Source organism: Vicugna pacos, chromosome X, assembly GCF_048564905.1.
Source record: "Vicugna pacos chromosome X, VicPac4, whole genome shotgun sequence".
In the NCBI taxonomy this organism is placed as follows: domain Eukaryota; kingdom Metazoa; phylum Chordata; class Mammalia; order Artiodactyla; family Camelidae; genus Vicugna; species Vicugna pacos.
Window position 1 is genome coordinate 74,188,307 of NC_133023.1, and position 22,434 is coordinate 74,210,740.

At 38.5% G+C, this 22,434-nt stretch overlaps 1 protein-coding gene across 5 annotated transcripts in view; it reads left to right on the forward strand.

Annotated features, from left to right (window-relative positions):
* The window catches only part of DIAPH2 (diaphanous related formin 2), a 784,101-nt gene that overhangs the window by 673,752 nt on the left and 87,915 nt on the right, over positions 1-22,434 (forward strand). For 3 of the 5 annotated variants that reach the window (XM_072956797.1, XM_072956798.1, XM_072956801.1), the window contains one exon: positions 2,790-2,904. The exons of the other annotated variants lie outside the window; for them this stretch is intronic. In XM_072956797.1, coding sequence (XP_072812898.1) covers positions 2,790-2,884 — 95 coding nt within the window. In that variant the 3' untranslated portion in view covers positions 2,885-2,904. Of the gene's footprint in view, positions 1-2,789; positions 2,905-22,434 lie in introns of those variants that run through there. 5 annotated transcript variants of the gene reach the window in all.

Sequence of the window (22,434 nt, forward strand, 5' to 3'; positions counted from 1 at the left end):
GTTCCTTTTTGTCACCATCCTGGACAGCCCATGCCTGCCTCTTGCCTAATCTTAATTAAATTGTATGGCTCCTGGATCTGAGAACTGAAATTCTAAAATTCCACCAATATTTGCGAGCTTAAAGAGTGCTTTTGTACAGAACTTACACTATGAGATATGACTTCAAAAAAACACCCTGGGCTGTAGAAATAATTATTTTTAATTGAATGAGTAGTACTTTTAAAAACACATATCCTTTTTAGATTAAATAATCCATTGTGTTAGAAAGAAAAAGTTACGCTTTGTGAATCATCTCTATAGTGTTCAGAAGGTGAATTAAATAATTACAAATTGAAGGACATTTTGACTTCAACTATCATATGAAATTATATTTTCCTAGAAATGCCTGATTGAAATCTCACATTGATTTCTGTGTGTGTGTTTGACCACTGAAGTAAGGTGTAGGGACTATTACAGAATTTAGATTTAATGCCTAGGTAATGGGTACTTTTCCAATTACAAATCTTCATGAGATTTCTAATGAAAGAATACTAAAGGGCTCCTCATCTCATTTACATCATAAACGACAAAAACTCAGCTCTCTAGGTGTAAGTCAGTGATAAAGTGGCAGAGTGACTGACTCTTCGAGTTAGTCACTCATTTGTGGAGTTTTCCAAAGTTAGCATGCATCAGAACTTCCTTATGAGGAGAAACATTTCATGAGAATTAATCTTTTGGTATCATCACAATTGTGTAACTGTCCCCCAAGAAGCATGACGTGCATACACTTACAGCATTTGATTCGTAATGTTTGTTGCTAGTAAAGCCAAAAATTCTGTTCCATGGTTACATGCTCATGGAGATGGTAATTATAATGCATTTGTCAAATTTTATTCTTTTTTCATAATGCCAAAGAAAACGTGACATTCTCCTATGTCTTTGAATCTCTGGTTATGTAAATTTGTTTATGGCAATCTATAACACATTATTTAGTTTTACTGCAGCTCTGTTTTCAAGCTGATGATGCTAAAATTTGTGTTAATTCACATCCAGGCATATAGGTGTACTTGAAATCACCTAATTTGAAATTGCAGTTCTTAGAGTTAGCTCTAAGAAACGTAATTATGTAAAGAATATTTGGAATGAAATATTGAATAAATTAGTGGAAACATAGTTGATTTTTCAATACATCCGAAAATAGTAGGCTTGGAAAGTGATGCTTTTCGCCTTTAATTTTAAATCCTATACGTTTTATGGGCAGGAAGCAAGCTTGTCCCTGTATTAGGCAAGTCAGATGAAATGCTAGTTCCATTCAGAGAAACTAGGCTCATTTGATGATGATTTAATGCAGGTTAAAAAAATAACAAGATAAGCAAATTCTTGCTTCCTTCCTATAATTTTCTCTGATCTTTTTCCCCAGTTTTTTCTTGATTTGTTGAATCTTCAGTTGGGTTGTGATAAGAATGCCATGGGGCCTCCCTGTTCTTTAACTCTAGGGGTTGGTTTATTTTTAATTCCATTCTAGGTAGCCTTTTTTTTTTTTTTTAAATATCAAACTGTTTCTGTAAAAGGAGAAAAGAAAGAAGAGCCTTCACTTGTACAGTGACTTGCAAACATCCCAGCAGTCATATTTGAAGTAGGCCACACCTTTTTTTTCCCCTTCAAAATGAGTAATACTGCATATTTCCTGTTTGAAACAGGAAAGAGTGAACCATGTATCAGAGTTCTCTGCTCTGTGGCAGATCTATCATTCCTCAGTTCTTCCCTACAGCCTCCAACCTCCTGGGGGGCCACTTCTCACTGATTAAGTTTGTGGTCATCAGAGAATTACACCAGGCAGAACCCCACAGCCACGAAAGCATGTCTTCCCTCCCTACTGGAAAAGTATTGCTTCCCCAGACAACTGAACCTTGAGGGACACTTGTACCCCAGAAAAAGAAAGGTCAGAAAGTCATTTTGCTTTCTCGAAGGGCAGAGAGCTCAGGGCAGAGGAAAGGAGGGAGAGCCTTGGCATCTACTTCAGAATTATGTTCAACTGCTAAGCCTCGATCTCTCTCTCTATGGCACGTCATCAACATTCAGTGTCTACCTCATATGTGAAGGCAAAATACAAGCCATGGCGAGGTTTCTTTAAAAGTGTGCCCTTCATTTGTTTCCTTTGCATGTTCTATTTCCCCAATTAACTTTGCGAGCCCTGGGCAAGTTAGTTAACCTCTGTGGGCCTCCAAGGCCTCATCTATAAAATGAGTGGTTTAGAAGAGATGATCTTTATGAACCCTTACACTGCGAACATTCTATGCAGTGAAACCTCAAGGCTGTAAACTATATGAGAGTAGGAGCCAATTTTTTTTTTTATCATTTTTTATCTCCCCACAGGGCCTAATGTAACTTTGAGTTCACTACCTTGTTCCCGCTACGTGAAGTGGAGAAATAGATTTTGAAGACAGCTCTAATATGTACTAAACTGGTTTAGAAATTAGACATTCCATTTTAATTGAAAGTCAGGTTATTTGTTAGGTGTAGATGTCATATGAACTTGCATGTTGCAAAAGAAAAAAATTATAGTAAATGAATCATTGGGATGGGATTAGGTAATCCCATTTAAAGGAATAATACTTTAATAATTGGCTTTGAAAGGGTTGTAGGTTGAATTGGGTCCTCCCAAAGAAAGATATGTTGATGCCCTAACCCTCTGGTACCTGTGAACAGGATCTTATTTGAAAATAGGGTCTTTGCATATGTAATGAAGTTAAGGTGAGGTTGTACTAAATTAGTGTGAGCCCTAAATCCAATGCCTGATGTCCTTATAGGAAGGCCATGTGGAGACACAGGGACACGGAGAGCCACAGGGAGGATGCCAGTTGATGATGAAAGCAGAGATGGGAAGGATGCAGCTACAAATTAAGGAATGCCAAAGATTGATGACAACCTGCAGAAACTAGAAGAGAGAGCTCTGAAATAGGTCCTCCCTCAGAGCTCCTAGAGAGACCCCACCCTGCCAGCACCTTATTTCATACTTCTACCCTCCAGAGCAATGAGAGAACGCAAGTCTGTTGTTTGAAGCTATTCCGTTTGTGGTAATTCATTCCAGCAGCCCTAGGAACTAATACAGAAGGTCTGGACGCTAGTCTAGGAAGAGTTCGCAAGGGCTACAGTTCCAGACTGGACCAGTCATAGATTGCAAGCACTGTAAGACATTTACCCTCGGCCTAGGATGTCATTATAAAGCTGGTAGAAATTGACCATGAAGATGTCTTTTGGAGGAACTCAGAATGCCTCAAAAGATTAGGAACTGTGATATAAAAACTCCCTTCAGCCTGAACTAGAATCCTATGTGTTATAAGTGATTCCTGGTCCCTTCAGAGCCACCTTTGACCCAGGATTTCATATCCCCAAGCCTAAGGGAAAGCAGCAGACTGTGCCTTAGAGTTCTCATCCATTTATTGATATACGTTTTTCTACTTTATGCAGATTTTCTTGGTCCACTTTTAGTTAGCCGTTTAAACAGTTAGATACTAAAGATCTTTGAGCTCAAAAATAATTTTTCAAAGAATGAACATGAGTAAATCAATTTAAGCTCTTTACTGGTCCAATTTGTAATAACCTGTTTCCTATACTCTACCTGTGAAAACCTCATCCATGCTCCCACTATGTATAGCTCAGAGCTCATCTGAAGGCACTATCAACTACCCTATTTTTCAATATACAAAGAGCAGTGTATGTGTGTCATAAAATAGATTGTGACGAGTATTTTTCAATTATGGTGGACTTATTATGACAGAATCTACAACTTAATTCAACAACGAACTGTTCTAGAAATAGCCTTACGCAACTCATCATTAAGCAAATCAAGACACTCTCTATTCTAAGACTCTGGCAACAGAATTTCTGATTAACAGCAGTGGGCATAATTAATTCTCTTGCCTTTTTTTTTTTTCAACTTATGTCATTGCTTTGAACTCATTTTTAAAAGCAATATTTACAGTATAATTGGTAAAAGTGTGTCGTCATTGGCCAATGAAAAGAATTGCTTCCAGTTTCAGAAAAGAAACTAAAGCACTGTAGTATACTTGGAATTGCAGACCTCCCCACCAAAGTGATGGATTAATGATCACATAAAGCATAAGGGAAGCTAGTTATAGTTTGCTTAAACCAGTCTCTTTCTTTATGGCATCTTCAATCTTTTTAAACAGCTAGGATATAATAACATTTTAAAAATTAAAGTATTTCACACAACTGAAAACTTGATATGAAATGAGCAACATTAAGCAGAAAACAATTGAAGCTTCAAACACTGGAGCAGGCGAGAATTTTAAACAGCCCGAATGAATAAGGATGCAGCATTGTTGTGCTTCTCCCGATGCAGTAACATTCAGGCTCAGAGGTTAGCAGGAAGAGATTTTTTGAGCAATAATGGCTCCCAGTACCATTTTTCTCTTATGACTTTGACTCACAAAGATGAAGCTTGTATTGGAAGATTTGAGACAATGCAGCTGCAGACCGCAGGGGGGAGAATTTGGCCAAAAGGCTGGACCCTCTCAAACCTCGATGAGACAGGGCGAGATGGAGAGGGACAGAAGGACCAGGAGAAACTGAGAGAGATAGAAAAGGAGGAAGGGAGGGGACAAGGGGGAAAAAACAGAAGCTTTACATTACCAATGACAAATCAAAGCTGAAAGTTTGCCTTGCCTGTTGTCATTCATTGCCATTCATATTTAGAAAGCAGACTGCTGTGATAATTGATTTGATGGTCCAGCTTGAGTGGAAGCACTTCTGGGCATAGCAGGCCTCAGAGATGCCAAAAAAGAAGAAAAGGTGGGAATGAAATAATGCACTACTTTCTCCTTAGAGGCATGTGGCCCAGTTTTTAAGAACAGAAAAACATGCTCTGGGTGGGGGAGAGGAGAATGGGGAGGAAACCTAAAGAACTTAGTAATAAATACAAAAATGACCATATAGCTCCAGTCAGATAAAAATAGGCATTCAAACCGAGACAATGAGAGGACATATTTTACTGACAGGTGAATAATAGGAGAGCGTGGTGGAAATAATCTGATTTTTAACAGACTCTGTCCTTGGGAGTACCTTTTTTGCTGTTCTTTTGTACGGGGACAAAAGTGATTCCTTTTCTAAAAAGCCTTTTAATTTTTTAAGCTTTTCATACTAGATTAATAGTTGAGAAGGAGAAAAAGACAACAATCATTGAGACTGAAAAGCTATATATGTGCCTGGATTATCTAAACGTCATTGCATTTATTTCCATGAAGCAAAAGGTAATAATGAAGCTGGTCTGTAGATCTGTGTGTGGAGGGTGGTGTTCAGCCATTGCGTCCTGCTGATATGAATAAGTTAGGAGACGAAAGCCCCAGTTGAAGGGGGGACAAGAAAGAGAGGGAGAGAGATTTTTTTTTCTTAAAGTACTGAATTCACTGCCTGACCTCTTAATCACAACTGCCAGTTGGATTGTGTGCCCTGTCATCAATTTAAGGACCTAAACAAAACCAGATAAAAGACACGGCTGTCAAAACACAAATTTTAATCAGAACCTGTTTGTCTTTTGAGAGAAATGGAGTTATTTATGTTCAGAAGTCTCTCAATCCTTCCCTGTGTTCCCGTTCTCTTTTCTGCCCACTCTTCATTTCTCCTTTCTCTCTTCTACTTACTGATCTACCTGCCTTTACTTAAACCTACAGAGAAAGCCTGTCGTTGTCTGGCCTCATTGAATGAGACTAACCCTGTTTCATACATATGCAGCCGTTATGCAAATATCAATACCCTCACTTCACATCACATCACAATTTCTGTTCTCCTAGTGAGTTTCTCAATGACAGTAAGACAGTGAGCATTATGAGTTCTAGAAAAAGAAAAACAACCTCAAATATATGACTTGTTTTTAAAAAGACACATGTGAAATTAATACGGAGAAAGCAATGTTAGCTATGTCAGAATAATGGATGGTAGTGTTTCTCAAAGTCTGTTAAAAAAAAAAAAAAACCGGCAGGAGACTTACCTGGGAGCTTATTACAATTTAGATTCACTGACCCCACCTCAGATCTACTGAATCACAGTATATTTTGACAAGTGAGTCACATTTTAACAAGTGCCCCCGATCATTCTTCTGCATACTGCTGAAGTTTGAACACTAGGGATGTAATGGTTAAAGAGCAGAGTTTAATCAGATAAACTGGATTCTGATCCAGTTTTCACCCTTACTAGTTGGGTCAACCTTGGTAAATTGCCTAGGCTCTCGGAAACCCAGTTTTCTCACCCATCAAATGTACTTAACAATGCTTACCTGATAGAATTCTAAGGATCAAATGTGATCATTACTATAAAACACTTAGCACAGTAGCTGGTGGTTATAATAACAAAATACAGTCCATATTGTTGACATTGTTTATCTTTTATGATTTAGAAATAAATTCTTTCCTATGGCTTGTTCATACTGCCTCCATTTAAAGTAAATGTTAGGTTTTACTTCAATATTATATTAACCTATATGATACTTTTTCATGCCTTAAGGAGTTTATAAGATTAATCATACGCATCAGTTGATGTTACTGAATAGGGAGACAAAACTATCTTAGACTAAAATAATGGCACATACTTATTCTCACAAAGTAGAATATCCTTAATAATATTGACTGTATGTAGGCAACTAGTTATATACATTATTCATATATGAATGTGTAATTAAAGAGCATTGAGGTACTGAACTTACTGAGGGGGGAAATGCCTAGAACATCAGTGTGATACCATAAACACCAAAAGCAGTTCACAGTGTGACCAGCAGCACCACCCATCTCACAACCCACAGACAGTCAAATATGATCAGGTCTAAATAGGGAGAATCTTTGTCCTCATAGCCTGGAATAGAGAAAAGATCACTGGATTTTTTTCCCATATCTAATGCAGTGCTTCCAGGATCTGCATCTTAGTTCCAGCTGCTATAGCAAAAAAAAAAAAAAAAAAAAGTAAACTTGGTAGCTTCAACAATCATTGATTTCTCACAGTTCCGGGGACTGGGACGTCCAAGATCAAAGTGTCACAGATCCTGTGCTGGTGAGGCCTCGCTTCCTGCCTTGTAGACTGCCAGCCTTCTTGCTGTGTTCACACATGACTGACAGAGAGACAGAAGGAGAAATGATCTCTCTCATGTTTCTTCTTGGAAGGACACTAATCCCTTTCATGAGGGCTCCACCCTTATGACCTCATTATGTCCCAAAGGCCCCACCTCTAAAAACCATCACATTGGGGATTAGTCTTCAACATATATGAATTTATGGAGGTGGGGACACAAACATGCAGTCCATAAAACTCTGCTACTTTGGACAAACCTCTTACCCCTAGCGCCACTACGTATAAGATGAGGATAAATCATATCTGTCCTTCCTCAGAGCCTTGAAGTGAGAAAGAGATGTGGTAATGTATGTACGAACCATTTGTAAACTGTTAAGGTCTATACAGAAGTAAGGAATTACTTCATACCTTTTCAAATGGACTAAATGCCCATTTGTAAAATGTATTTATCAGTTTTGATGGTGATTGCATTCTCATTTTCCAGGGAAGTTCGAAGAATAGAGGAAATGAGAATTCTTCATTTATCAAATCCTTGTTGTGCCTTGCTGATTTTGCTTGAGGTGACCAAATTTCATTGATGCATTTTTACACAGCTCTTGTTGAATATTCCTTGGTCCAAAAGCTTTCAGCTTTATGGCTTTGAAGCTCCAATTCCCTGATCAATGTCTGAACTTGCGAAGCTTGAAATTTGTCATTTGGCATTGACTTATGTGTAAATTTGAGTCAAAACTCAGTGTCCTTTAAACATCTCAGGGCAGATTTTCAGCATGGCCTCATTTTTACTGATATGGTTATGTATTTGTAAGTACAAATTGCCACTTTTGTCCTCAGGAGAGCACAGAGTGGTCATTGCACCTGCCATGAGGTAATTGAAGGTGCAAAAAACACTTCTACAAAAAGGTCTTTATAACACTCCCTTCCCCCAGTACCCCTCCCCTCCCTTCCTCTGCATGTGCAGAAAGAGGAGAAATAATGCCATTAGCAGGCTCTGAATAGAGGTCAGCATTCTTTTCAAGAAAAATAAACTGCATCTAATTTGTGCCTCTTTTCTTAAAAAAGATAATACATGAGATACTCTGAGTAATTGAAAGCAAAAAGTTGATGGAAGCGGCAACGTCTTTGACAATTACTTTGCTGCAATGTTATATACCCTTTGACTAAAGCAAGTGAATCCTTTTGACTGTTGAAAAATAGCATGGAACTTACAGTACAGCTATAGTTTTAGTTACCTAAAACTATATCCTCCAAAGAAACTCTAGAGCAAGAGAGTAACGCTTGGTTGGAATATGCCCTTCCTTGCACCAGGGTTCCCTGGGTCCTTTTTGGACTCTAGAGCTAGAAAAAATGAGAAAGCTAAAACAAAATGAAGCCAAATTCAACCTATAGCTTATCTGTTACCTAACCAGTATATATGTTGCAACTGGCTTATAAAATTATCCAAGCTGAGGGAAAACCTAACCATTCTGTGGTACATTGCTTGTGGCCATTCTAAGCATCGCCTGCAAATTATTTACAGGACTTGAGTTTATACTTCTGGTGACATATATCCACATACTAGTTAGCCCAGCCCATTCAGATAGTACGCCTGTGCCTAGCCCGGTGTCAGTAGGCGGTCACTTACCTCCCCACCCCCCAGAAACAACAGACTCTTATTTAAATGGGCAGTTGCCTTTACTCAGTTGAGTAATGCAGTTTCATGCAGGTTGATCTACGTATTTCCCCTTGAATGAGTAGATTACAAAAGGCCATCTGGAATTCCCCGTCCACTCTGGCATCTGTTAAAGCAAAAAAGTGTTTAAGCGTGGTACCCGTGTACCCGATGGGATCCCTGCAGGCTGTTTGAGACCTAATTTAAAACCAAATATTCCTCATAGGCCACCAGTCTAAAGGATAAGAGACAGGAATTCCCACAGTTCACTTTTATTAATGAATTTGATGGAAAGTGTGATCTTAGAAGGTGACTAAACATGTATTCAAAATGATGAAAGAGGGAGGTGATAAAAGTCTTTGAAGGCATGTTTTCAGTGGAATGCTGTCACATGTTAAATATACAGTTTGAGCCCTTTCTTGTCCTGGTGATAAATGTATATCTGAGCCAGATGACTGTTCTGATTGATTTTTATCCCTTCCTTTACACAGTACTCTGCATGGTGATGACCAATCCTGGAGAATGTCATTCTGTTACGATAGGAAATCATTGCCTATTAGGTAGCCAAAATGTAAGAGAATTAAAGCTCACTCCATATTGTCAAACCATAGAAAAAGCAACAAAGATGCCCAAATGAAACAAGCTCTGGTCTTTTCAAAACCAAAGAAGTGCAAGAAAAGCATTGAATTTCAGGGGCAGAAACTATCCCAGAAGGTTATTGCTAGAATTCAGATACTGAAGACAGAAATAAAATTGCACCTTTACAAAGATTAAGAATAACAAATTGGATTTGAATTACTACTATTTCAAGTCTTAAATTCGTTCAAATGTTAAAAAGAAAAGAAAAGCAAACATAACCATGTTTTAGTTTGCAATCTTCACAGGAGGTAATACAGTGAATGAAAGTAGTTCTGTTAAAACACCCTTATACAAATTGGTACATTCCATGGGGAGGCAGTTCCTTGTGACCCTGAATTAGGAGTTTTTAATTGACAGTTTTCTCTTAGAAAGAAAATAGTTCTCATGATTTCATATTCCATACATGAAATTTTAAAACTGATACTTTTTCATATTAAAAAATTCCAAACTAAAGAGAAGAATACAACTTTGAGCTGTAGTTTCTTTCAGCCCTCAATCTGAAGAGCTTGGGCCCATTTAAGGTATGTAGGACAGGAAGACAATGCCCTGATGAATGTTGGCTTAACCAGTTCATTCAATTTTGGGAGGTGGGAGGTATAGCTCAGTGGTAGCGCATGTGCCCAGCATGCATGTCCTGGGTTCAATCCCCAGTACCTCCACTTTTCCAAAAAAAGCAAATTAAAATTTCTGTGCTGCCAAAAAGCAAATAAACAGATAATCGCGGGAATGTTGTTAGATCTGTTGGCCAGAAAGAAGCCCGAGTTTGATTAGTCCAAGGTAATTTGAGGAAGGGAGGCGAGCTGAGTGTTACTGCTTGGGGTGGGGGCTGGGGGTGCAGAATGAAAGCCAAATTTTAGGATTTGGCCAAGACCCAATAAGATACTATCACTGAGAAGATACTGGGATGTATAATGATGTTCCTTGGGAAGCTAAAAAGAAGAGGCAGAATGGAGGTGGCCCTCTACCTCTGTCCTGCCCCTCCCCACCCACCCCCTGCAATTTTTTTTGAGCTCCTCGGTGCTAACCTACCTCCCTTCCTTTCTCTGGCTCAACCACTTTGTAACTCTTAACCACATTCCTTACCACATTCTCTTTGCATTTTGTCTGTTGCTTTCTTGCAGTTGTTTAATATTGTATAAAGAGCTTTTTCAATTGCAGGGAACAGGGGCGTGGCAGAGTGTTCAGAAAACCTGGGGAAAAAATCACACTGCAGTCACCCAGCCCTGCCTTGTCAAAACCAGAATGTCACAGTGACAACAGTGGCTCTGGCAGGTTGACAGCAGCTCTGGTGACACAGTGACCACTCTGCTGGTAGTCTTCCTTTTGGAGCAGATGTCTGTTGTGCCTAACTCCACTTGTGCTTACTAATCTGTCTGCTCTCACGCTTTGCTCTGAGAGTGACTCAGTACTCCATTCTGATTCTTCTTTGTACTCCCACACAATGAAGGGACTCTCTGGTCTCCTTTGACATCGAGGGGTCTGCTTATTCATGGCTTCTACTGCCTTGTCGCTTTTGCTGAACATCTCGCTCTTAGCTTCTGCTGCTGCCTGCCATTTATATCCCTTTCTGCATATGTCTCATTAAACTCTCCGAAGAAAGATTGGGTTGGTTTGGTTCTGAACAGAGAGTTCTTGCTGGAAAAGAGCTTTCCTGGTAGTCGATGGACATTTTTCTTTGGCACTTACCTGCTATCTAATGTACTGTGATTAGGATCATAGGATACAATGCATGGTGGCCCATATATAAGGTACCTCTTTAGAAGGGGACTCTAAAGTTATCTCAGAAGAGGGCAGTGCAACCTAGAAGCATCATGGCTAGAATATTCTGTATATTGAGCCAGCCCATCAAGGGCCTTGAGGTGCTACATGTTTACTCTTATCATTGAATCTAAGATGATATCAACTGTAAGATATACATTACTTTATGTACCATTAAGAAAGAAAGAAATGCTGCCAATTCAACCACAGCACACCATTGGTTATTAGACATACCCTGGTCTCAAAGGTGTTACATGAAAAAAATGTACATTTTAGAAAAGGTGAAAGATGGTATCTGTCGTGTATCTGAAATCGTCATAGGAATGAAATGGGTCATGTGAGCCCCCAGAGAAAGTCCCTAAGGATTGATCCATACATAGAGTGGGGTAAATCCTGAAGGCTAGGGGTCAGATCACAAATCTGGGCAACCAGAAGGCAGTGTCGGGAGGACAAACAGCCGGGTATCTGTCTACAAGTGAGAAGAAGGCCAGTCACTGGTCCAGAGTGTGGTTTGGGTCAGGAATCTGACAAACATCAGAAGGTAGATCTGAGCGGAGAGAGGAGCGCATTCCCATATTGGCTTAAATGACTTGGTTTAGACCAGGAGGTCTGGGTGTTAAATCCCTGCCTGTACTCAATTCAGCTGTTTCTTTTGTCTCCCAAACACCTCTTTGTTTATTACTTGTGGGTTAACTACATCTCTGGAAGTAGGGTCATTTAATAAAACAAATGGTGACTAAAATACGACTGAAACAGCATGGCCAGGGAGAGTTAAACTTACAATTGTGATACATTAATGAATAATCTCTAGCTGTTGGTACCTTTTTGGTTATTAGGATTAGGAGGGTAATATAGCTTGAATCATAATTATGAATCAACCTCGCTATCTTTGATTCTCTACTGTGTTAGTAGAGCAAAGTCCCCTATTACTGTGATTGACATGGAAGAAAGTTCTTTCCAAACTCCCCTTGCTCTCCTGCCAACTGGGCCGTTTCCAGAGGAGACTACTCCCAGGTGATCACCCCAGCTTTCAGGGACAGCTTTGCTCCAGGTCTGTAGATACGAGATGATGGGAGACAGCTACTGGTTAGGATCACATTCCCCAGCGGGTTTCCACTGAACATTCGTTTGATTGGAGGTTGCTAATGAGGTTTGGGTAAAAATGCTGGATAAAATAAAGGGCTCTGAGAACTGTCTCTTGCTGAATCTCTGGGTACTGCTCAGAGGTTCCACAGCCATTACAGTATTATTTTCACAGTTACTATGATTTTCAGGTTGGTTTCTTGGGGCCCTTTCACCTTTGAAGACCTCAACGCCTTAGATAACTCATCTTGTCCTATACGCTTCAAGACTCCTGTGGTCCCAGTCCAACCCCAAGGGGGCTCCTTTGAAACTGTGAACCAGAACAAGCTGGTTCAGGAGGGTAGCGAAATGCATAGTTGTATGTGTCACTGCCCTAGACACTTCCTAAGGAGAATTTCATAAGGGGGGGCATTTTGGTTTTTGAGACTAAACTAGACTCTGTTATACTCTGGGGGAGGGAATTCAAGTCTCCAATATTGAGCACACTTGAAGGGCCAGCCTGCTGAACCTGAATTTTATACGTCCTAAGAATGAGCTAGCTTTAATGGTAAAAAACCAAAAAACCTCTTTCTTTTACATAGTACCTTTCTTTTCATTATTTTAATACCATTTGTTGTACATATTCGAGACTAGGGTAACAGTGTCTATAATACACTTGGATTCCACAGCAGATATTCAGTTGATATTTTGGGGGGCAGAATAGGATGAAGTACAGTTGACCCTTGAACAGGATGGGTCCACTTATAAGCAGATATTTTTCAATAGTAAATACTATGGTATTATTACATGGTCCGTGGTTGGTTGAATCTGTGGGCTGACAATAATTTATATTCAGATTCACTCCTATGTTGTTCAAGGGTTAACGTGTTAAACAATTTCCAAGTGACATTTTTTTTTAACCAGTCACAGAATTCTTTTTTTGTTCTTAGTGTTGCAAATGGCAAAATTTTATTCTTTTTTTTACTCAGTCAGTTGGCTTTTTTTTTTTTCTTGTCTATATTCCTTTTTATTGAAGTAGAGTCAGTTTCCAATGTTGTGTCCATTTCTGGTGTACAGCATAATGCTTCAGTCATACATGTACGTACATATATTCCTTTTCATAATCTTTTTCATTATAGGTGACTACAAGATATTGAATAGAGTTCCCTGTGCTGTACAGTAGGACCTTGTGACTTGTCTACTTTATATATAGTAGTTAGTATGAATCACAGAATTTTTTATTCAACATTTTTGAAAATAATTACTCACATGTTGCAAAAATTAAGTAAAAAAAATGTATAAAGTGAAAAGTCTCCCTCTCATACCTGTTTTCATCTCTGCCCAATTTCCAACCCACCTACCAAACAGATAAATGCTGGGTTTTTTTTTTTTAATGAAGTATAGTTGCTGTACAATATTATAAATTACAGGTGTACAATATAGTGATTCACAATTTGTAAAGGTCTTACTCCATTTATAGTTAGTATACAGTGTTGGCTATATTCCCTGTGTTGTACAATATATCCTTGTAGCTTATTTCATACCCAATATTTGTCCCTCTTAATCCCCTGCTCCTTTCTTGCCCCTCCCTCCTTGCCTCTCCCCACTGGTAACTACTAGTTTGCTGTTTACATCTGTGAGTCTGCTTCTTTTTCGTTATATCCACTGGTTTGTTGTATTTTTTAGATTCCACATGTAAGTGATATCTTATATTATTTGTCTCTCTCTGTCTGGCTTATGTCACTTAACATAATACCCTCCAGGTGAGTTAAATGACCTATGTTGGTCCTTTGGTGACAGAAGTAAGTCTTAGTCTTTGTAGGCACCCTCTTGGGATCCTGGGACATGTCCTCTTCAGCCGTCCCCTTCCATTCCTGCCCATATGCCAGGTCCTCTTGCATCCAGTCTTCCATTCCTTCCTTTCCTTTGCTTTTATTCTAGTCTTCTATTTTCTACTCCTCAATAGAGAAAACAGCTAATGTGCAGGAAATGTGGCAGGCTGCTGTTGTCTGAAACTGATCTAGCAGACACTCCCCTACAGAGTCCCCTCCCCAAATCCAGCATCAGGAATAAAGGTCCCATCTGTCCTTTAGGCAGTACTTAAGTGACTGCTTCCCCGTGGCTTCATGCCTGCTAATTTGGGTTCTCCTAGAGAGCAAGGCATATTGACACGCCAGTGGGCAAAGACAAATTTTGTCTTTGGGGTCGTGGATTTTCTAAATAAACTGAGAACAGTGGCTGAAAATCTGATTACCTGGAAGATTAGAAGGAAAAGGCATTAAGTGACCTCATCCAGCTTCTTTTCAAAAGTACTGTGTATTTTTCCAAGTTTCAGAGTTCCTAGAGATAATTAGCCCACAGTAGTTGTAAGAAAAAGCGGAACTTTCATGAGATGTGTCAGTTGTAGGACTAGCATTAACTCATACCTTAAAGTGTGACCAACATACACTGATACTGTTCTTAAAAGAAAAGTTTATGTTAAGGAGTTTGTCTGGTACATAGAGACATGTTATCAAAATGAAGAAGATGGCTTTTTGTTTTTCTTCTTAGTATATACTAAAATGTTGCTGAATATTGAAAGGTGGTAATTGATTTCCGTGAATCAAATTTTGTACTTAAAACTAACTTCTACTTGTTTATGCATGGTTGTGATAGAAAATTTGGGGGGGGGTAGAAATATCTTCTGGCTTTTAATAAATGTGGGCTTTCAAAAGAATTATTTTAGTTCAACTTTTCACCTCTTATTAAGATTTTTGAACTTAGATCTTTTCTTCTTTTTCTTGTTTTAAACATAGCTCCCAAAATATGTCAGTTTTGTGTTGAAATAAATGAATTCATGAAGTTACTTGCTTCGCAGCATGAGGGGCAAACAGCTAGAATAAAAATAATCAACCTAATATTTCTTGTTGCTGGAAAATAATTATGAAAATATTACACAGAGGAAGCCATGCTTAAAATAAAGGCTTCATATTGCATTTAAAACTCAAGAGGGACTTTCAAGTATTCTGTTTAGTGGAATAATATATTGATGAACCCTTGGAGAACTAATTATGATGTTTCACATGAATTACAAATGCATCATTTAGCTGCATTATAGTCTTACATGTGTCCTTTACGATTAATCATCATTAAATGTTATAAATGTAAAATTTAAGATGCAAAGAAAGCATACTTCCTATACGGAGTGGTCCAAACAAATACCAGTATTTTAATTTGAGATCTCTGATGAGTTGACAGATGTTCTTTTCCTATTTTGGCAAGATCAGTGTATGAATCTGAGAACTTCTTTTAATAGAGTTCCCTCACTAGAATCCATTATTGATGATAAGTGTAAGTTGTGACAGTAATTTTTATTATTCCACTTTAGGCTTACTTCTGGATTCTGAGCAACATAAACATGTTATTTAAACCTTTTTTTTTTTCCTGTAGCTGCCTTTTCTTTTTTTCTTTTTTGGTCATGAGTTCTTTTTTTTTAATTGAAGTATAGTCGATTTACCATGTTGTGTTGATTTCTGATGTGCAGCACTGTGATTCAGTTATACATATGTTTTTTTTTTTCTTTTCTTTTCATTCTGGAGCTGCCTTTTCAAATGTGTTTCCAAAAGTCATGGCTTTTCAATTTAAGCCTTTTACTCTGAAAGTCACAATTTCAGGTAGGAACTGAAATTCTGGTAACACAAGCAGTGTACAGCAGTACGGAGCCCTCACAGTAAGTTTCAGTGAATCATTTAGGAGGTGAACACTGATTCCCTTATGAGTCCACCCAGTCTCTTTCTGCAAATAGTGTTGTTCGCATTAGTCCTGCCATTTTATAGGAAAATGTTACATTCCAAAGAATGAGATATCATCAGTAACTAAGTAGGCAGAAACCACAGACATTGAATAGTTTAATATGATAAACTTTTATAGTATAAACATTTAAGGACAGAAAATGCTGTGCGATGAGGAAACACAAAGTAGAAGGAACATTTTAATAACTGCTGCTAAGTACATGGGGACACTGAGAGGAATAAGAAATGATTCCTTTCCTTGAGAAACTGCACACTGAGTAGAAATTCCAGAGGGCCAACAGTGAAGGAATTCACAATGAGTTGACATCGTATGGGCTAAACAGATCTACTCACGGACTGAGACATACACGCAAAGTCTCCGTGTATTTGAACTGCCCTGCAGAAGCGTCATTCTCTGTGCCTGCGGATACAATAATTATAGATGGGGATTTATAGTGACAGAAGTGCTCTGAGAGATCATCTGTCCAAGTCTCTAATTTTCCAGAAGAGGAAAACTAGGTCCAGAGAGGGCGAAGTCATCTATTCCAGGTCACACAGTGAATTCATGACCATGGAGACTAGAACTTAGCTCTGTTGATTCTCAGTCCAGTCTTTCCAGAAGAGGCAAACACAAACCTTTTTCTTTCTTTTTTTTTTTTAAGTTGAAATGTAGTTGGTTTCCAGTATTTCAGGTGTACAGCAAAATGATTTAGTTATACACACACAAACACACACATATATATATTTTTTTCAGATTCTTTTTTATTATAGGTTATTACAAGATATTGAGTATAGTTCCCTGTGCTATATGGTAGTACCTTGTTGTTTATCTGTTTTATACATAGTAATGTTTATCTGCTAATCCCAAACTCCTAATTTATCCCTCCCCTCCTTCCCCCTTCGGTAACCATAAGTTTATTTCCCATGTCTGTGAGTCTATTTCTGTTTTGTAAATAAGTTCATTTGTGTCAGTTTTTTAGATTCCACATATAAGTGATATCATATGGTATTTTTCTTTCTCTTTCTGGCTTACTTCACTTAGAGGAACGATCTCCAGGTCCATCCATGTTGCTGCAAATGGCATTATTTTATTCTTTTTATGACTGAGTAGTATTCCATTGTGTGTATGTGTATATATATATATATATATACATATATATATATATATACCCCACCTTCTTTATCCAGTCATCTACTGATGGACACTGTTTCCGTGTCTTGTCTATTGTAAATAGTGCTGCTATGAACATTGGGGTTCATGTATCTTTTTTGAATTAGAGTTCCCTCTGGATATATGCCCAGGAGTGGGATTGCTGGATCATATGGTAACTCTATTTTTAGTTTTGTAAGGAACCTCCACACTGACAAGCCTTTCTTTAAGCTCTTTCCCCATCCTCCCCTGACTTCAATGGTAAAGACAATGGCACAAGAAATCTCTGGATAAATGAAATCCCCCAAATGAGGAAAAGAAGCCCTGGATAGAATGCTCATGAGATCAATAAAGAAATTGGAAGACAGGGCAAAAAAAAAAAAAAAAAAAAGGTTAAGAGGAAGGAGGGAGCCAGTACAGCCCAGAGAGAAAATTCAGACAAAGCCAATGGCAAGAATGAAAAAAAAAAAATCACAAAGAAGAAGATTGAAATAATTATCCATTAGCCCTTATTTTCATGGAAAAACAGGCTAAAATGCCATGGGTCTAATTTTATGCATTGAATTTGCTTCAACATTTTTCTTTCTCAAAATGAATAGAGTCAGCTATGTTAGGTACCCACGTATTAAACCGCAGAACTCTGTTACCCAGCACACTTTGTACAGCTGCTGAGTGGTGATGACTGATGTATGTAATGATGACCCTGAGGCATTATAATGCCCCAAAGTACCTTTTGAATCATCAAAAAACTATTTCTATTATGTTCAGCCTACTTTCATTGTTAACTGTATTTTATATTCAAATTCTTAGAAAATGGGGAATATGTTTATGATAATATCTCTGGTAATTATCCAGGAAATCATCTTAAGTTCATCACAGCATTTCACAACGTAGCTAAGCCACATAGTAGAGATTTTACTGGAATGAGAAAGATCCTGTGTTGTCCTCCTTATCTTTCCAGATCTTTCCTTTCTTAGATTTTTTTTTTGTTTCCAATTTCTTACTTTTTTGATGAAATGTGGAAGACATATCCTGTCACAGTGTAAGCCTGCCCTACCCAGCTGTCGCCCATCTCATTCCAATGATGTTTTGAAACTACACATCATTTAACTAGATTATTTTACCTTCTGCTTCTTTACAAGTCTTTTGATGTGGTAGTAAAGGAAGATTATAATGTTTTCATTGGCTCTCAAATGTCCTTTTCATGTAAGTCAGCTGCCAGGCAAGCATCCTGGATCCTTTTTCTAGCATCCATACGAATGTCCATGATAAATAAGTCATTGCTCACTGGAGCTGCCTTTGTGAAGCATGTCCTGCACTTCCTATTTCTTGCACATGCACAGTGACAGCAGTCGATGTAATTGACTATTACTTGGTCGGTTTCCATGTCAGAAGTGATGCCAGGTAACAGAGGAGAAATTATTGCATTTCTGTTAAAATCCAGGAAGATTTAGTAATAGAAAGAAATACACTAATTTGAAGTTTTTCAAGGATTAGTGTTCCCCAAGGATGAGTTTGAGACTGCCACAGTCTTTCTCACAACGTAAACCAGATTGTTAAGTGGGTCTCTAAGGGTGAATTGCTAATAGACACATTGACATAGTATAAAATGTATCACATGGCTGTAATAAAACTTAGGTCAGAGTTGTGATTCACTTAGTCAAATGCCAGGAAACTCTTTTCATATATTGTCTTTCCTAATTGGAACTCTAGAGGATCAGGTACAAAATGGTTACCATTATCAGCACAAACATCGATGGACAATGATGTCTTTGAAAGTCCTAGTTATGTGTTGCAGTTAAAGAGGTTGTGATGCCTACATTGCAGGGCAGGCCTCCCCTTCTGTGGCTGATGACGCTTTTTCTTGTCTGTATGTCTGCTTTGGAATCATCATCGTTATGGGGTATGACACTAGTCATGTTAGGCTATGCTGCTGACAACAGTGACTTTCAACAGGGAGAAGTGACCAGGCAAAGGGCATCCATCATCATGTAATTTAGGGAGAAAAACCTGAGACTCAGAAGCAACATTAGCAAAGACAACTGGATGCAAGGAACCAGTTGAGGAGGACTACAAATGCCTTAGATCATGCAAATTAGCCCTGGATTGAGGGAAAACAAGAACTGAACCACCTCCTCTGTGTAAACAAGCATCCTGGGGTGTGCAGTAATGGAGCCAGTAGCCTCACTGCCTTCAGAAGCATTCGGATGCCCTGTAAAGAATGAACATATGCAGTGCTTAATAAAGAAAGGTCAATTCTGCCATAGTGATCACTGAAGCAGAATGCAGCAAATGAGCTAGGGCTTTTTTTGTTTTGTTTTTTTCTTAACTCATCAATCCTAGAACATTCAAACTTCTCTTTTCAGGAACCTGTGGGCTTTAAAAAAAATCTCCCACACCTGTTATAACCTAAATGAACAACAGTTTAAAGCTAACTCCACACCTGTACTCACAAATTGAAAATGTCAAATAATTTGTATATAAACACTAACGTGCAGTTTCACTAACAAGGTCTCTGGTTTGTCACTGTCCTTCCTAGTTATCAGACTCTAAGTGGATTGTTGAGTTGGTGTGGCTCTCTGTATTTGCTAACTGTCTCTCACGTTATGGAATGTCCTGCTTTGATTATGGTTAATGGCCAGCCCGGCAAGATTTATTTCAGCTGTGATGCTTTGTTCACTTCATAGCGGTGGCATTTGTCTGTTACCAAAAGTAGATCATGGAATTCATCACCCTCATCCAAAAAAGAAATTTTTCACCATAATGTTTCTGGATACCCAATGGCTTTTTTTTTTTTTTTTTTTTTTGCATATGGCGAACTAGAAGGAAATACAGTTGTAACCTCCACGTGTGGCATAACTCTTGGTTTATGCATTCTCAGAGGTGCAGAAATAAGTGCATATATTCACCCATGAGTTCCAAAATTGCTTCCCTAATTCAAGTTATAGGAACCGATTTCCACCTAGAACCCGTTAAAACTCTTTTTCGTTAAAAGTCCTGTCCACGATCAGCTCAGATGTCATCGTCTTTGGTCATTCCAGCTTTCCTCCTCTGAGTCTTCCCTCCCTGACTGTCATTAGTTCTGGATATACTTCTGTCTAGTTATCTTCTTTCCTTAGCCATTCACTCTTAGAGGGCATTAACCATGCTATTTTGTTTCTTCTCCATTGCTTGTCTCCCACTAAATACATTCATTCGTTTTTTTAACAGCTACTCAATGTGTTCTTCCCAGAGCAGGGCAATGATCTAGACCAGGGTTGGCAAGCTATAGTTAGTGGGACAGATCCAGCCCACAGGACTGGCGTGAGTTAAGAATGTTTTTTACACTCTTACATTTTATGACCCATTTTCAAAGGGTCATAAAAACAAAGAAAAATATGGGATAGAGGACATGTGTGGCCAGCAAAACCTTACATATTTCCTTTCTGGCTCTTTAGAAGGAAAAGGTGGGTGGCCCTTGTTCTAGATGTTGGGGTTACAACGATGAACAAAGCAGACCAAAAATCTCCACTTTCAGGGAGACTAAATTCTATTTATACTTCTATTTTACACAGAATAGGAACCTATCTTTGTTACTGCCACACTACTTACAAATAGTATGTACTCAAGGAATATTTTGTGAAAATGAATGAGGCATACATGGACTCTGTCCTCCAATATCACATAATAGAGACAAACGTTCTATAGAATGTGATTAAATATATATTTTAAAATCTTTATATTAAGAATCTTTTCCTAGAGTTTCTAGATAAAAATACTGAAACATTCCTTACTTGTCAAAGACATTTTTTTCTGATACTTAAGACAATGGTCTCCTATCTTACTGTATCTTTTATTCCTGATGAGGTCCTGATTATCTAGCCTCCTTATGAGAGGTAATCATAATTATATTTGATTCTGAAAGTTTTCTAAAATGGTCGACGTTTCATAAGAGAAACGTGTATACGTGACAGTTTAAACAATGAGTTTGTCTTCTGGGGAGTCTCCATTTTTGAATTCTCTAAGTTTGTGATGTTGGGGAATGGGAATTCAGATGAAAGCATTTTACTCCACATTAGAAAAGATAGTCTTTTGCTTGAGACTCAGAGTTGACTAATATTAGGGCAACTTTTAATAAAGTCAGGCCATGGATGCCACTAATTCTCCAGCAGAGCGTACAGCCCTTAGAAACTGATGGTTGGATACTGGGGATGAGTTGAAGAATGCTGAGGGGAGGGTGGAAGGGATGAAGGGGCCAGTGAAAGGAGACCAGCAATGGAAAGGGTGGGATTGGTAGAGCCAACGGGTTACGGTGGTGGTGAAGAGGATTATGTAATTGCCTATTCTAGCCCCTAAGTGGCCAGTGTTCCATTTAGCGCCATTTCTCCATCCCAGCGCCCCCACCTAATCAGTTACCTGATGTAACACCCACCGATCCCCACCTCAAACCGTTACTACCACCAAGTAACTTCCTGTACTCTCCTCCTTTGCCTTTTCTACCTTCAAAATTAGAAGTAGATGAGGTACCAGATCTAAAAAAAAAAATCACATGACCTTTTCTTTCAACCTTTATTTCCATCAGCCCTTTAATCTGTATGGTACTTACTCCTAGCATCCTACACACTTCCTCTTAGATGCTGCGCTACTGTTCATCTAAATACTTTGCTTTATTAAGGAATTGCTCATTCCTTATTCCTTGCATAGATTTAGAGTTGACAAAATGAGACTTTAAAATGCAGTAATGGAGACTCTTAATTATAAATGAAGGAAATTGAAGCATACTACTGTATGTACTGATTTACTTTCAGTTTCTTGACCTTTGTCAAGACTAATGAGATTACATATCTAGCGTAGAGAATGGATAAAATTTTCAACAGACCTGCCTAATTTGCATTGTTAGGAATTCTGTAAAGCAGACAGTTATGCCAGCAAACCTTCATGTGCCGTCTCTTTAATTGCACCTACAGCAACCCACCTCCAGCCCACGCCCACCCTCTTCATATCTATGCTTAATGCATATGAAGTCAATACATTATGAAGTAGCAAACATAGGAAACCATGGGTTTGTTCTCTAAATGCAGATATCTCCTACCTGGCAGAGTTGATAATTTACAGATAATTTACATAAACGTCCCTTTGAGAGGGGCTAGAATGCTGGGTAATGATAGAAAAGCCACATTTGTTAAATTCACTTTTGGCACAGGACTTGTCTCTGTGCAAAGCAGTCTTCCATAATACCAGTTAGAATCTGTTTTCCTGATGTAGCAAAACAGAGAAGGGACTTCCCATTCTGGAAAGGTTCTAGATCATTGAACCCTACTTCTGAGGGATCAGACTCATGCATATAAAATAACCTGTCAGGCCATGAA